Here is a 12,396-nt window from a genome sequence, read left to right as displayed (position 1 = left end):
GTCTTCAAATTGTTTGATGTATCTCACTTTTACTTTTAGATCACAGTGAATACTATATGGATGATGTGTGCATGTTGCAGTTACTGAAGGGCCTCTGCCTGAAACACTTGGGAAGACTCATGCAAGCCGAACTGTGTTTCAGTAAAGTAACTCAAAGGTAAAAATAGCATAAACAGACTTCTAACTTTTATATTTTGTAGCTTTGCGTGAAATTTCTGATACTCCTATAGAAGCTGTCATGTTAGAATATGAATAATTAAACTTCAGCATTCTGTTAAGGAGCTGTAATTAAAATACCTCTGAAAGTAGTTGGAGAACCACAGAACTTTGCTTGTATTTTTGTGTAGCAGTTTAACATTATATGCTTTATATAAATGTGATGGTTTAGACCAAATAAATCAAAGTGATGGTAACACATTTATCTAAATACACTTGTAATTGTTACTTTTGTATTCGCAGAACTATTAATATAAGTAAAGATAATTCATATGGATTTCCTAATTTTTTTTCAGGATTTAGTACTTCAGTAGTTAATTCTCTATGTAGATGAGAAATTGTTGTTACTGCTTTCTGTTGAAAACTTAAGTGTCCTGTGTTATGGATTTATCAAATACTTTACGTGTCAGATCCATATCTACTGTAATAACTTTTGTTTATATAACATGGAGTCATGTACTGATTGTTGTTATTAGAATTTTTAGACTGAAAAAGTTTTTACATATGCCATTTTTCTAATAAATAATTTAGAAAAATTATTTAAGGATAATTTGTTACACATAATTCTATTGCTTGTTATAATTTTTTTGCCATCTTGCCTTCTCTTGCCATTTCTAAGATCCCAAGTGAGTTTAGTCAGCACTTTGCAAGTTACCGAGCAGTGGGTTTCAAGTGGTTACAAGTTAAAGGAATGCTGTTTCTGAAAATCTTGTTGACACAGTGAAGGCTTTTAGAGCTGAGACATCTCAAAAATCTTCAGACAAGTTTTCAGGTAGTTTTGCATGGGGAGGAGGAGAAGGTTTCTGGTAGATTAAATATCTACATTCTGGTCAGCTCTAATCTCCACATTTCTTGGGCTGCTACAGTACATTAAGGCTGTTTATCACATAAGCAGTGTCCCTATTTTAAGTCACACTTTCTGTGCATCAAGGCCTGTGTTGGTGGATGAGGTGCCTCTTTAGAAGTGTTGCTTTCAAAATGTCAAGTGCTTTTCCCAGTGTTTGTTGCGGACTTTTTCATTCTGCAATATTGGCTGATGTTATTCTATCCAGATAAGAATCAGAGTTGATTGTAAAAGAAACAGGGAAAACCAAGATATGTGATGCCTTCTTCACCTTGTTCTGTAGTGGCAGATCCATGAAACCTGTGAGAGTATCTGGAACAAGCAGAATTACCATAGATGGAGAAGGGTCAGGTTAGGAAAAGACTTAGACATACATATGACCATATGTATACATACCTAAGTACATAGGGCATTGGTATATATCCATGAGTGCTGAGGGAGCTGGCCAATGTTGTTGTGACACTCCATTATCTTTGAAAGGTCATGGCAGTTGGGGAAGTTCCTGAGGACCAGAAGAAAGCAAATGTCACCCTTGTCTTCAAGAAGGGCAAGGAGGAGGGATCTGGGAAGCTGTAGGCCAGTCAGCTTCTCATCAGTCCCTGGGAGGGTGGCGTAAATAATTGTGGAAACCATTTCCAAAAGTGTGGGGGTGATCAGGAGTAGTCAGCATGGATTTATGAAGGGGGAATCATGCTTAACAATCGTTATAGTCTTCTACAATGAGATAGCTGGCTCAGCAGGTAAGGGGACAACAGTGGATGTTCTTTATCTTGAGTTTAGAAAGGTTTTTGACACTGTCTCTCACAATATCCTCACAGACAAACTGATGAAGTCTCAACTAGGTAAGTGGGTATAAGATGGATTGAAAATTGGCTGAATTGCTGGGTTCAGAAGGCTGTGATCAGCAGCATGAAGTCAGCTGGAGGCCAGTCACCAGTACTATAATGCAGAGTTCAGTGCTGGGGCCAGTAGTTTTTAACATCCTCATTAAGGACCTAGATGATGGGACAGAATGCAACCTCCACAAATGTGCAGATGAATCAAAGTGGGAGGAGTGGTTGATAAGCCAGGTGGGTGTGCTGCCATTCAGAGCAACCTGGACAGGGTGGAGAAATGGGCTGACAGCAACCTGATGAAGTTCAACAAAGGCAAGTGCCAATCCCTACCCTTGGGGATGAGTAATCCCATGCACCAGCGTAGGCTGGGGACTGACTGACTGGGGAGCAGTTTCTCAGAAAATACCCTGGGGATCCTGGGCATATCAGTCAACACCAAGCTGACCATGAGCCAGCAATGTGCCTTTGCAACAAAGGTGGCCAACGGTGTCCTGAATTAGGAATAGTGTCATCAGCAAGTTGAGGGTTGTGATCCTTCCTCCTCTGTCAGCACTGGTCAGGCCACATCTGGAGTACTGTGTCTAGTCCTGGGCTCACTGGTATGAGAGAGACATGGACATATCAGAACAAGTCTAACAAAGGGCCACAAAGATGACTAAAGGATTGAAGCATCTGTCATACAAGAAGAAACAGAGAGAGCGCGGGGACTGTTCAGCCTGGAGAAGAGAAGACCTGAAAGGGCTGCCTGAAGGGAGTGTGTTTTAAAAATAAAAAAAAGAGGCAAACTCTTCTCAATGGTGCCCAGTGACAGAATGAGAGATAATGGGCACAAACTGAAGTACAGGAAATACTCTTTAAACATAAGGAGAACTTCTTTTTATTGTCAAGTTGGTCAAACACTGGCACAGGTTGCACAGAGAGACTGTGGAGTCTCTGTCGTTGGAGATATTTGAAACCTAGGTGGGCACAGTCCTGGACAGGTTGCTGCCACTGACCTTACTCTGAGCAGGGAATTGGACTAGATGATCTCCAGAGGTGCCTTCCAGCCGGAGTGATTCTGAGAATTTCTTGTATTGAGGAAAAGTTGAATATTCTTACCTCACTGCTGATTTGTTCAGGCAAGCTAGGGTAAAGGGGTCTCAATTCTGGGTGTGGGAAAGAAGTATGTGTATTATACAGCCTAACCTAATGAACAGTTTTTTATCTCAAGTTATCATTTTGGATGGTTAGGGTTTTTTTAACTCTGAAGTCACACAATAGGGTCTCAGTCCTGGAATTGTGTTCATCGTAGCTTGGGTAACATGCCACAATACAAATAGGAAGTAGGAAAGAGTAAATTTTTGCTCCTAGAAGGCCTCATTGGCAGTATTTTACATCCACTTTTTACAGGTATAATTAGTGTGCATAGTTAACCGATAAGAAAGGTTCCAGAGTGTTTTCTCTGGCCATGTGCTTTTACAAACAGTGATTGCATTTAAAAGATAATTGGTCACCAGAGGAAAGGTTGTAATTAACCACTTATGTATTTTTCTGGTTTTCTAGTGAGAAACAAATAAAATACGATAGTTACTTGGTGCCATTCACTCTGTATGAGTTGGGTCTTCTGTACAAGCAACAGGATGAGAGAGAAAAAGCAATAAGATACATAGAAGCTGCAAAGTAAGTGAATTTTTTTTTTTTATTAGCCTGTAGATTAAGAATGACTGAGTAACTTTACCAATGAAGGCATGTGTTTTTTATTCCTGCCAGCCCCTTTGCAAAATAAAAGTAATAAGAAATCTGTGTTCCTGGCTTGGAAGAGTTGTCCAATAAAGTTGAATTTTACAATTTCAAGAAACTCTGTCCTTCAGACACAGTGGAGTGGACAATATCAAACAAGATACAGTATGAAGGGGAAATGTCTCCTTTTCCTTTAGGCTTCAGAGATGCTGAGACTCCACTGCATGCATGGGATGGAGCTGGAGAGTCCAGAGAAAGGATCTATACCACTTCTGTCCCAGAGAGCAGCTGTGGGGCTTACATCTGCAGCACTAAAGTTGTTAGTGGGAGTAGGGTAAAAGCCAGTACACTTTTGACCACCTCCCTTTTCCTTTCACATCCTGCCACAGAAGAGCAGTAGAGAGCTAAATTTGCTGTAGAGCAGCATGTTCACTTCATCTGTAGATTGTGGTATGGGGTAGAATTTGCCCCTTGTATACCAATCGTGCAATAGTGTTGTAAATGTGAGTTAGAAACAATCTCCTAAAACCCTTTTTAGAAACATAGTAGTTTTTTGCTTTTGTTTGTTTGTATTACATGATGTGATTTCCATATGTTTTATTACTCTGGCTGAGTTGTGTTTTGAAGCTGAACATACACTTTCAGTTAAGAGCCTTTCTTTTCTGTAATCTTCTAGCTTGTCTTTTCACAGCAAATTTCAGTAATTGGGAGGACTGCTGAAAGGATCTAAATAAGTGAGAGTTGCTAAGACATGAATTCAGTTCTATCAGGACATTTAATTGTTAGTACTGGTATAAGTCTCTGCTCAGTTTGTGGATGTAGGTTTAAATGTCTTACAACTCATCTGTGTATCAGACTCTTGTTTCCTGTTGAAGGAATGAAGGCTGTTAACTTTGGTACTTCAGCGCATGTATGAAGTAGAAACAATCTAGGTCAAAAACGTTTTTCTTAAAATAACTTTATTGTTTGCAGAAACAACTACAAAGAATACTCTATGGAGTCCAGGTTGCACTTCAGAATTCATGCAGCACTTGACAGCTTGAAGGTGTCGCCTGCTTCAACACCTTGAATGACGTGGGATGCTTTTCATGTATACAATAGCCTACACAATCTTTTTTCAATCTTTTTTTAATTATGGAAGAGAAACAACCCAATGATTGTTTTTTGTCATCTCTGATTTGATGTATGTGTTAATTTATCAGGGAGTATAGTGATAGGATGAGGAGTAATGGTTTTAAACTGGAAGAGGGTAGATTTAGATTAGATATCTTATATCTATGTTGTGGCTGCCCCCTCCCTGGCAGTGTTCAAGGCCAGGTTGGATGGGGCTCTGGGCAACCTGATCTAGTGGAAGGTGTCCCTGCCCATGGGAGGGGGTTGGAGCTAGATGATCTTGAAGGTCCCTTCCAACCCAAACCTATCTATAGTTACTTTAGATTGTTCTTTTTCTGTATAGCGCATATACTATATCTACTTGATACTTCAAAGAAGACCTTATATTTTGTTTGTACAAATAATTTAATGTTTGACTTGAATGGGGGATATTTTAAAAAAAGTTGATGGTGCAATAAAGTTTAATGCAAACGTTTTATTTTTTTTATATGAAAACAGATGCAGTGGAACTGGTGATAATTTCTGCATTTTTTGAAGGTTTGGTTTTCTGCAGTACGCTTGAGACCTTTTTGCCTCTGGAACAAGAATGCAATATCTGCAGATAACCTCACCCACATTTGGCATACCATATACTGAAAATTGTGTTCCAGAGGAAAAAAATAATCATCTTTAACTTAATTTTCATTTTGGGAACAAAATGAACCTGTCTGAAGTGCAATATTTTTACACTGTTAGATAAAGTTAAGCAGGGCTACAGATATAATGTCTTTGCAGGTCTACTTCACTCAAAATAAGTGGTTACAGGGGATATTTTTCAGGTCTAGAAAAGCAGGGCTACTAAGGATATTAAGAGATTGTGTATTCTTTATTCTTGCCCTAAAGCAGAATCAACAGTCTTATATTGTTCCTGACAGACTTGTTTAACCTGTTTTTTTTAAAAAAACCTCCACTGAGAGAGATTTTGTAACTTACACAGGATGTCTTTCCCAGTGGGAAAGACTGGGAAATTTTTCCTGATGTCTACCCCAAACAATTCTTGGCACAGCTGAAAGTGATCACTTCCCATCTTCTCTTGCCATGGATCTGGAGAAAGGATTGTTCTTTTCATTTCTAGAAGCAGTCCTTTAATATTTGAAGGCTAACCCCCTTGTTGGTGTTCTCTGTTCCTGGATTCCAACCAAAATAAATAAAAATTTGTAGAGCTTATTTATTTTCCTAATAATGGGAATAACTCATATTAATGCAAGTTGATTGTGCATCAAAAAGTGAATCCTCTTTTAAACTTGGAGTTAAGAAAATGTGCATATTCTAATCACAACTTTCTACCAAAAATGTATCGTAAAACTGAGATACATTTGTAAGTGCATGTATTTTTCTTTGCACGCTAATATGTACGCAGCAGTGTTAAATTGAGTTTCCCAAGCAATTATATATGCAGATTCTGCTGTCTAGTCTTATAAATAAGAATATACTTGATTTTTATTTAACTGTACACCGAATAACTGTTCTTTCACTAATTATTGCAAAACTTGCCCATTTCCATATCTTATTAATGACAGTATATTTACTTCTGTACAGTAAATTCATAGTAACTATTCTCCTGTATGTGACTCTCTGTCCATAATGACCACCCAAGAAAAAACCGAACAAAAGAAATAGGTGAAAAATGTGTCTGAGTAACTGAAAGATTCTAATTGAACAGTCAATATAATGTAAATGCTATAGTTATTCTCAGGTGACTGAGAGCACAGCTTTCTTCTATGACTTTATAAATAATTGAATCATTTAATTGCATATAAATCTGTAATACAGCAGCATACTTACAGATGAAGTAGGAGTTAAAAAATACCAGCTAAATAAACATAACTGGTCTTTCAAAGTGGAAACCTGATCCAAAGTCTGTTGTCTTTACTGGTTTGGATTTGTGCCTATTGTAAATGCATAACTAAACTATTGTGCAAAATTATACACATGTAGATTTGAAGTTTACATACCTGAGACACTGAATCACTGATAAAATGCAAGATGCTTATTTTAAAATATATTCTATTGACTGTAGCTACAGTACAAAAGATATTTATCTTTTTGACAACAGAGATTAGCATATGCTACCAACTGACTTCTCTAACTACTTGTCCATTTAAACGTATCTGATTATAAGCTGTAGGCAGCAAAAATAAAATTCTGTACATTATCTTTTCAGATAATACTTTTGATATCTCTTTGGGTATTTACATGCTCAGTTTAGGATTGTTTTTGTTTAATCCTGTTACTGTATTGTAGCTATCAAATGGGACCACTTCATTTTCTCGCAAAAGATCGTGAAAATAATTGCTGGTAAAACTTCTATAATTTGTGTTTCAAACAGTAATTCACTCTACAGAAGAGTTAGGACTAGGACTACAGACTCTCAGGATGGAGCATGATGTAGTCATCTTTTGTTTTTGTGGGGAGTGTCTTACAGTTAGTATTTTATGGGTGATTTGGGATAGAAATCAAAATTAACAAAAAGTAAACAATGAGCTTCCTCATAAGCTGATTTATTTTGAAAGTTTAGTACAAAGTGTCCTGTAACAGTGTACATTTTTCACGGATAATGATACTGACTGCAGAGAGAGTAAGAGATTTTTGTTTTCTTCAGTTCAGCCTTACAAAGTCAATATGAATGCCCTGTGTATGTTATACTGTCTCTTTTGGGATCAGCCTTTTTGCACTCATGCAGTGAACAAGCATATCAAAACAAATTTGCAATACCCTCTGTAGTGTTTTGATGTCCTGAGGTCCCCAGCATAAGTACAAGTACAGCTTGTTTCCTTTTCTGTGCTGCTGTTCCAAACTTGTTTGTTAGAAAGCCCAATTGATCAAGATTCTTAGCTTTATTCTGGATTTTTTTTCCAATTTATTAACAGTGGAAATATAAATGTGTGAGAATGATTTGTAACCCTTCACTTAAGATAGGTCTCAGTAGAGCTGTAGAGATGCGTTGTCTTCCAAATGCTGCAGAAGCACATATTTCCCTGACACAATGCATCATTGATGAAGTATTATTTACTATATTATGTCTAAGTTAAGTGATTTATGGCTAAGAGTTCAGATGAAAAGTCTAAGGCTTTTTTTTTTCACCTGCTGTATACTGTACTGGGCCTTAAATGCAACTCTGATTTAGTCTTACTGCTTTTTATAATCTTCACCTCACTTGCTCATGTCCCATGGGAATTTTGAATAATGTGCTGAAACTTTGAGCAAAGCTGAGCATTCACCTATGATTCTATAACCTCCATTGATAATAGTAGGAATTATAATATATACAAGAGCAAAGCTAAGTCCTTAGTTTAAGCAAGCAAGGCTAAACTCTACAAAGCTATGTTATGACAAAAGGTCCTCTGATCTTTCTGCTAATAGATGTTGGGGGTTTTTTTTAAGGTGAGGAATAATAAAGTAACCTGGCTACAAGACAATCTTCTCTTTTGGTTAAGAATTGTCTGCTTAGAAAATATTACAGAAAACTTCTCGTCTGTGCATATCATTCAAATGTTTAGTCTGTTGTATTACAGTTTTTAAGTCCTAGCTCACCACTTTTCAACAAAAATTGAAAGAAAATACATGTTAAAAGAAAGCTGATTAAAGATTGTTTTCTATTTGTTCTAATACACATGGGTAGCAGCTGTATTTAGCACCTTACAGCCAGAAAAATGTATGATGATCAGATCCTGTTATGTTTCTAATATACCTTGCCAAGTAATTTCTTGTAATAAATCCAACTTAGACTTTGCAATTATTTTATTACTAATCCCAATGTTTAATGTCCTTTTGTTTCTGTATGTTCTTATACTGCATAGTTCAACAAAGAATGTTTATATTTGCACTTATGGTGCAGTTTATTTGCTTCTGAACTATTGAGGTTTGCACATGTTCCTATCTGGTACTTGAGTAAAACCAAGATCAGAATAATGGATGATGAGCAATGAAGTACATTCTGGTTTTAAGAGCATCTAGAAAGGTTCATTGTGATGCATTGGAACAGATTCTCATTTATAAAACACGTTTTATACTTGTGCTACAGAGTGATGAATTTGGCACTGTATTCTAGTTGTGCATAAAGAACCTTCAGCTGAGATTTAGCAAAACAATATAAACAAAAAAGGCCTGATCTCAAGTTTAAATATGCTGTCTTGGGCATATTACTCTTTTTATACAACCGATCTAGGCTGAATGGTTGTACAAAGCTGTCAAGGTCTAGGAGAGAATAAAGGGTCTTTTGAAATGTAGATAGCAAATATAAAAAAAAAAACCCACTTTGGTCTTAATTTTTCACCAGAGATCAAAGTACCTTTAAATGGTATAAAATACAGGAGTGTGTGGTGGTTTAGTCCCTGCCAGGGACCTGAGACCACGTGGCCGCTGCCCCTCCCCCACAAAGGGAGTGAAATACAAAGTCCCAGGGCTGAGATAAGGAGAGGATTAATACAACAGTGCAACACAACAAACAACAACAATAACAGTAACAGTAATAACAATGAACAGAGCAAGATATGTACTGATACAGCAGTGAGAGCAGAGAGATCGCATAACACACGCGTTCACTGACTCTCCCGCGCTTGGGTGCCAGGAGGTGACATCAGCATGGTACTGAATAACCTGGCTAGAGCTTCCCCCCCACTGCTGGGGAAACTTAACCCTATCCTAGCTGAACCAGGACAGAGTGGTTAATGATTAACTAATTCTGTTATCAGTTATGTCATTAAATTCAGTGAGAACTAGACATAGTCTCATACAGTGAGACTAGACTCCTAGGATTCTTTTAAAATCCCAACATTAAAACCAGGGAGAAAACAATCTTTTTACATGTGTGCAGGGCTTGGTTTTAGTGACATGTAGAAAAGTAAATGTTCAAAGTTATTTTTTAATGTGGCATGTTTAAACATTTCCATAGTTGCATGTAATTTTACTTGATGCTTCCCAGCAAATAGGTCAGCTTAATTACCATGGTTTGAATGATAAGAATGGTGATTATGGTTATCATAAGAACAGAGATAAGAACTTAGCTCACAGAAAGGCAAAAGAATGGAGATGCTTCTGTATACTTACTGCTGTCTGCAAGATGCTAATTTACTCTCAATTATTACACATACAGTATTCCAGAATAAAACCTTTGTAGCTAGAGTGCAGAGTATTGAATAAAGTACACTGAATAGAAGAAAGAAAAGAAGACACAGTGAAGGAAGATACAAGCACAAAAATAGGAATTACATCTGCATTCATGCAAGCATCTGACAGAAGTTACGTTACATTTATAAGTCTAAGCTACAGTCAACTGATCAGCTCAACGCTTGGACTTCCTGTATTCCAGCCAGGGGAACAATATCAGTGGTGCTGGGGCCTTAGCTCAGTTTGGATTTTTGTGGGGTTTTTTGTTGTTTGGGTTTTGGGTTTTTTTTAAATCTGGTCTCGTCACTTACTAATTTTTGAATAAATCCTGTAGCACAGAGTTGTAAAGAAATTTAAGCATTGTGGCTCTGAACTTCGCAGTCTGTAGAAGAGTAGCCTCTGGAAAAAAAATAGAGCCTATGGTTAACATAGCAAATTCAATGTTTAATGAATGCAAAATTAAATTATTTTTGTAGAAGTCTAAGCATGCAGTTATAGTTTATGGGGAAGAACATGTCAGCTAGTAATCACAGCTAGAAATACCTTCCCAAATACTGTCACTCATTTAAAGATGTAACTTCTTCAAATGCGTTAGCAGTAGGAGGTGTCTGTTGTCTGTGCCATGCTTTTGTACCAGAAAAATTGTAGTTAGACCCTCCAAGCTGAGTGGGCCAGATTTAATACCTACCTCATCTGAAGCCACAGGATGAAGAATACTCAGTGTTGACATGCCACTGTGTGGGTAAACTGTTAAGGTTTTACTGAAATCCCAGTTGAGAGGTCAATATCCTTACATACTTGAGCATGTAAATGTGGATCTCAAAGCATAATTTTCTTATTATAAAATGGGTGTAAGACTATATTAAGATAACTTTTTTTGAGATGTTTAAATGACCTGCTCTTACTTCAGTGTCTAAAATCAGGGTGGAGTGAGATATGTAAAATTAGGTTAATGCTACTTATATAGCTTATGTTAGGCTTAACTTGTTTCAGAGGATTAGGAGATCTTCAGAATTAAAGTTGTTGTAGAAAAGAGGGCAGTATAAGTTTAAGTATGGTTTTATTTTTAATACAGTTTTACTCAAGGGGTTAGAGATTATGTCCAGGCAAAACACAATGTCTAAATATGCTGATGTACAGGTATAAAACTTCCATCCAAAACACCCAACCCACCTTGATTAGATTACTTATCATTGTTTTAGGAGAGGTTCTGAATTGCATGCATTGATGAACCTATTTAATATTTTACAAAGGAATCCAGCTGTAGTTTAAAATTTTATATGTTTTAGAATGTGCATGCTCACACTTTATTTTGACAAGATGCTTGCCTTAAATCTGTCTCCAAACTCTACAGTCACATTAACATATTTGCTTCAAATCAATTTGCATTAGTTTTTACATACGAACATTCAAAACTTCCCATCGTTGTTGGCAGAAAATGTTAGGTGTTTTTTTACCTACTCTTCATTGGTTTATACACTTGGATAGACGATGAATTGAAAGAAAATTTAGACTTGTTTCGTGTAGAATATAAATGCAGTTCAAGATCTGTTTCTTTTCACAACCCAAATGGAAAGTGCTCCTCTATTTTACATGAATTTTACTACACTGTCCATATTCTGTCAAAGCAATTTATTTAATTTATTCCAGTCAGTAATACAAATAATATAATAATCTGTGTCTATTGCATAATGAATCTTTGAAGTGGTAGCAGATTTAAGTCAGATTCCTGTGATCTGAAAGAAAAGGAAGAGGACTGAAAGTGGAATGCGTTATGGGGAGTTCAAGGTCTCTAAAAAAGATGAACAGTTAATCAAGATGCTACTTAAAATGCAGTATATTCTGACAGTGTACCTCACAGAATCACAGAATCATTCAGGTTGGAAAAGACCCTTGGGATCATCGAGTCCAACCATCAGCCCTACTCTACAAAGTTCTCCCCTACACCATATCCCCCAACATCTCATCTAAATGATCCTTAAACACATCCAGGGATGGTGACTCCACCACCTCCCTGGGCAGCCTGTTCCACTGTCTGACCTCTTTCTGTCCATGTCCAGTCCAAACCTCCCCTGTTGCAGTTTAAAGCCATTCCCTCTTCTTCTGTCACTAATTACCTGTGAGAAGAGACCAGCACCAACCTCTCTACAATGTCCTTTCAGGTAGCTGTAGAGTGTGATGAGGTCTCCCCTCAGCCTTCTCCTCCTCAAACTAAACAGTCCCAGCTCTTTCAATCACTCCTCATAGGATTTATTCTCCAGGTCCTTCACCAGCTTCGTTGCCCTCCTCTTCACTTGTTCCAGCACCTTGATATCTCTCTCGTATTGAGGTGCCCAAAACTGGACACAATACTCCAGGTGTGGCCTCACCAGTGCAGAGTACAGGGGGACTATCACCTCCCTACTTCTGCTGGTCACACTATTTCTAATATAAGCCAGGATGCCGTTGGCTTTCTTGGCCACCTGGGCACACTGCCGGCTCATGTTCAGCTGCTTGTCAATTAGAACCCCCAGATCCTTC

General features: G+C 37.5%; 1 protein-coding gene across 3 annotated transcripts in view; it reads left to right on the top strand.

The window, feature by feature from the left end:
* TTC39B (tetratricopeptide repeat domain 39B) overlaps positions 1-8,506 on the top strand; it is a 79,148-nt gene extending 70,642 nt beyond the window's left edge. For all 3 annotated transcript variants that reach the window (XM_074857210.1, XM_074857212.1, XM_074857209.1), the window contains 3 exons: positions 40-157; positions 3,439-3,555; positions 4,588-8,506. In XM_074857210.1, the coding sequence (XP_074713311.1) occupies positions 40-157; positions 3,439-3,555; positions 4,588-4,684 (332 nt within the window). In that variant the 3' untranslated portion in view covers positions 4,685-8,506. The remainder of the gene's footprint in view (positions 1-39; positions 158-3,438; positions 3,556-4,587) is intronic.
* Positions 8,507-12,396: the final 3,890 nt, after the last annotated feature.

This window comes from Strix uralensis, chromosome Z, assembly GCF_047716275.1.
Source record: "Strix uralensis isolate ZFMK-TIS-50842 chromosome Z, bStrUra1, whole genome shotgun sequence".
Lineage (NCBI taxonomy): Eukaryota > Metazoa > Chordata > Aves > Strigiformes > Strigidae > Strix > Strix uralensis.
Note: the sequence above shows the minus strand (reverse complement) of the source record. Positions and strands in the feature narration are given on the sequence as shown.